The sequence below is a fragment of the Miscanthus floridulus genome, chromosome 4 (genome assembly GCF_019320115.1).
Source record: "Miscanthus floridulus cultivar M001 chromosome 4, ASM1932011v1, whole genome shotgun sequence".
NCBI classification, from domain to species: Eukaryota; Viridiplantae; Streptophyta; class Magnoliopsida; order Poales; family Poaceae; genus Miscanthus; species Miscanthus floridulus.
This window is the reverse complement of record NC_089583.1, coordinates 86,699,695-86,704,271: the sequence shown is the minus strand read 5'-3', so window position 1 is coordinate 86,704,271 and position 4,577 is coordinate 86,699,695. Positions and strand designations below refer to the sequence as shown.

General features: G+C 44.7%; 1 protein-coding gene across 1 annotated transcript; it reads left to right on the top strand.

Moving 5' to 3' along the window:
- Positions 1-3,600: 3,600 nt before the first annotated feature.
- On the top strand, positions 3,601-4,191 carry LOC136551973 (uncharacterized; the record flags this gene model as incomplete). The annotated part of the gene is made up of 1 exon (XM_066543500.1): positions 3,601-4,191. A coding segment is annotated over exon 1 (591 nt), but the record flags the coding sequence as incomplete, so codon positions are not given.
- Positions 4,192-4,577: the final 386 nt, after the last annotated feature.

Sequence of the window (4,577 nt, the reverse complement as noted above, 5' to 3'; positions counted from 1 at the left end):
GAAACTCTAAATGACTTCAAATCAAAAACTTTTCAACTATGAAGTTGTAGACTTTATTGATAACTACAACTTTGGTACATGTCAACATCCGAGTTTGTTTGAAAACTTTAAATTTCAAATTTCAAAATTCCTAAATTAAAATGATAGTTTGTGACTCTAAACAGCTTGAAATAAAAAAAAGTCTCAACTACGCGATCTACAATTTTGATACAAAGTTTATCTTGATATGAGTTCATTTGAAAAAAATATGATTTTTATGTAACTATTTATAGAGATGGCCATTTTAAGGTATCCGTCTCTAAAAATCGATTATTTGAGACAAGCGCTTAGAATGGCTTCCTCCTAGGATGAAAATGGGACGGATATTTCCCGATATCCATCCGTCCCAAAACGGTAAAAAACACTATTTGGACAATCCATATCTGAATCCGAACATTTAATATCCGACCGTATCTGAATCCGAATTCTTAAAAATCAGATTTCTGGTATATATATGAGGTAGATATTCATATCCGATTGATCCGTATCCGGTTGTAAGATCTGATTAAAAAAATATGGGATATAATACGTGATATGGGACATAATGCAGGTTCACTGGTATCCGTCTTTATCCGATCCGGTTTCATCCCTGCCTGCCTCTGTTAATAGCAATTTTTAGAGATAGGCGTCTTGACTTCGTCTCTCTAAATGATTTTCAGAGACACATTTGCCTGATGGCCACCTAACCATTTGCGAAGGTGGTATGCCCGCCTTTATTTATGAGAGAGATTGTCTCATAAGATCGTTTTTGTGGTGTGAAACAATAGTAGTAGGAAGGCCATGAAGTTTGTAAATGTTGTTTTTAAAGAGCTTTGCAATAGTCAGCAGAATGAATGGATGAGATGCAGACAAAAAGTTGGCATACTTGAAAAACTTATCAACAATCACTACCGGAGACTGACTTCTTTGTCGAGTGTCCTATACTTTGCTGAGTGCTTTTTATCGAGCGCTCGGCAAAGAGGTGGTTTGCCGAGTACCGAGCACTCGGCAAACAATAACACCCGGCAAAGGCCAGGTTTGCCGAGTGTCGGGCACTCGACAAACCAGAACACTCGGCAAAAGGGCCACGGCCGTTAAGGGCCGGTAGCCGCCGTTAACCCTTTGCCGAGTGTCTTCTCCTGACACTCGGTAAAGCGGTGATTTGCCGAGTGTCATTTTTTGACACTCGACAAACCATTTTTTTCACTTTTGATCTCCAAACTTTTTCTGCAGTCCTCATACAATACCTGGTACTCCATGTTCCAATGTGGCACATTTCTTGGACTTTTTCTATATTTCTTTAATTTATTTCATTTATTTGAATTTTCTTGGATAATTCAAATTATAACTGCTAGTCATTCAAATAATGAAAAAATGATATTCATGTTATTTAGTATAATGTGAGGCCGTATCCAGGAATAGACCACCAATTTCGAACATCTTGTTCACGAAACATGACCACGAACTTGCGGTCGAGTTGTTTTTAAATTCTGTAAAAAGCAAACGAAGTCCGAAAATCATGAAACTTGTCAAGATATCATGATATCATATGTGGAGGCTGTGATAAAATTTTGAGAAGATTTCGCGTAAGTTGTCACGTACGATGCTTGTAAACTGAAGAATCTTCAAAAAAGTTTTATGATTTCATGAAGAGGCCGACGAGGTGGTAAGCATCGTACGTGACAAACTTACGCGAAACCTCCTCAATTTTTTTTATCACAGCCTCCACATATGATATCATGACATCTCGACAAGTTTTAAGATTTTTGGTCTTCGTTTGCTTTTTATAGAATTTAAAAACAACTTGACCGCAAGTTCGTGGTCATGTTTCGTGAACAAGATGTTCGAAATTGGTGGTCTGTTCCTGGATATGGCCTCACATTATACTAAATAACATAAATATCATTTTTCCATTCATTTTTTCATTATTCGAATGACTAGCGGTTATAATTTGAATTATCCAAGAAAATTCAATTAAATGAAATAAATTAAAGAAATATAGAAAAGTCCGAGAAATGTGCCACATTGGAACATGAAGTACCAAGTATTGTATGAGGACTACAGAAAAAGTTTGGGGGTAGGAAGAAAAAAACGGCTTGCCGAGTGTCCACGTTTGACGCTCGGCAAAGGAACCTCTTTGTCGAGTGCCAGGACGGCTGGCACTCGGCAAAGAATTTTTTTTAAAAATTAAAATAGCCTTCTTTGCCGAGTGCCAGACCGAATGACACTCGTCAAAGAATTTAAAAAAATTAAAAAAAAATACTTTGCCGAATGCCAGATCGTGGGTACTCGACAAAGATTTTTTTTAAAAAAAACTCTTTGCCAAGTGCCAGGCTAGGTGCACTCCGCAGAGAATTAAAAAAATACTTTCCCGAGTGCCAAATCAGGGGCACTCGGCAAAGGGGGATTTAACCTCGGCGGCCCAGCCGGCCCACACACACCGCACACACGCACACACGCACGCTGACCGTGCCAACACCGCCGCCGCCCACGCCCGCGTCGCCCCCCGCGCCCGCGCCCGTGCCGCGCCGCCGAAGGAGGAGGAGAAAGAGAGGAGGAGGAGAGGAGGAGAGGAGGAAGAAGGAGGAAGAGAAGGAGGAGGAGCAAGAAGGAGGAAGGAGGAAGAAGATGGAGGAGGACGCGCCCCGGCCGTCGTTGCCACGTCCCCGGCGCTTCCCCAGCCGTCGCCTTATCCACCGGCGCCCTGGCCCCTTCACCACCACCGCCCTACGATGCCCACTAGGTATGCCCTACCGTCGTCGTCATCGTCGTCGTAGTATTACTAATAGTTGCGGTAGTAGTAGTGGTAGAGTAGGAGTGGTGGTAGTCGTAGGAGTCGTAGGAGTGTTTGTGACATTGTTATATATATGTGGTTGGATATAATCTTGTGCATGTCGGCCATCGTGCCGTTGGTTTTCTTGTAGGTTTTGGAAACCTCACCGTGCAGGGGAGGTGCTGCCGAAATTTTGTATTGACAGTTTTATGTTTCTTTTTTTGCAGAGAAGAGCTCGTCGGAGCGGAGCCGGAGTACCTCGGCGACCCCGATGGCCTTCCTCGCCGCTGCGGGTCTTCCTGCACCGTGTCGCCTCGCCACTGCACCGACCCGCCACGGCCCCGCTAGCCTGACTCTACCGCCACCCTAGGTATAACCCCTCTTTTCGTATCATGGTCGTAGATCACGTAACCCAGTTAGGCATCTCCCATTCGAAAGAGATACGGTTGGAAATATGCAGATATTTTTATTTCTAAAACCGTATCTGTTTCGAATTGTCCACGTTTTTTGGACAGCCCGCGGATGCGTAGGTGGGGTTAGTTTTCATGGTCTGCTCCGATCCAAGACAGAGTTTTGGCATCATCTCCCTGTTGTTCTCCGAATACACACTCTCTCTGGCAGGACGTGTATTTGGAGAACGACGAGGAGGTGCTACCGAAATTCTGTCTCGGATAGGAGTAGAGCATGGAAACTAACCTCATCTATGAATCCTCGCGTGGGATTAGGACCTATCCTCACTTATTAGATAGTAGTAACGTCATGTAGATGCAATTGATGTTTATATTACTCGCTACTATATATGTTAGAGAATGGAGGACCGTGAGTGGATGTACACGGGCCACGCAAGTCAGGGTCAGGTCACCAATGAATGGATCGACAAGACCGATGCTTTCTTAGGACATGCATTTGGCGTGGCTGCTAAAGGAGTGAGTAAAATTTGTTGTCCCTGCAGCAAATGTGCAAACAGGAAAAGACAAACGAAGAAGGTCATGGGGGGACATTTTTGGAAGAATGGATTTATGGCAGACTATACCCGGTGGGTTTACCATGGTGAAGCCGATCGTATGAGAGAGGAGGTGGTGAGACCACGCGTCGAGGATTATGATGCTGATGCCGAGGTAGCAGACATGTTAAATGACTATCACGAGGCACAATTCGCTGAAGGATGTACGGAGGAGAAGCCAGAGGCAACCGTAAAGGCGTTCTACGACATGTTTGCCGTGGCACAGAAACCCCTTTATGGCCAGACAAAGGTTTCTCAACTAGATGCCATTGGACGCATAATGGCGTTAATGTCCCAATATAGCCTGAGTCGAGACGTCTTCGATGGTATGTTGACAGTTATTGGCAGCCTGCTTCCGGAGGGTCACCTTCTGCCAAAGAGCATGCACGAGTCACAGAAACTTCTTCGTGCACTTAAGATACCGTATGAGCAGATACATGCTTGCTCGAAGAGGTGCGTCCTATTTAGGAAAGAATACGTGGAAGCAAAGTAGGTCGCCACGGGCCAGGCACTCGGCAAAAGTCGCCTGTTTGCCGAGTGTCTTGACAGGACACTTGACAAATAGGCGACACTTGACAAATAGGCTACCTTTGCCAAGTGTCTTGCCGATGGCACTCGACACAGTGGCCACCTTTGCCAAGTGTCTGAGTCAACAGCGCTCGGCAAAGCGGCGACCTTTGCCGAGTGCTTGACCTTGACACTCGGCAAAGCTACCGTCATGGTGGCGCTCGCCGTCACGGCGACTTTTCTTTACCGAGTGTCAGATTAGCACTCGACAAAGAC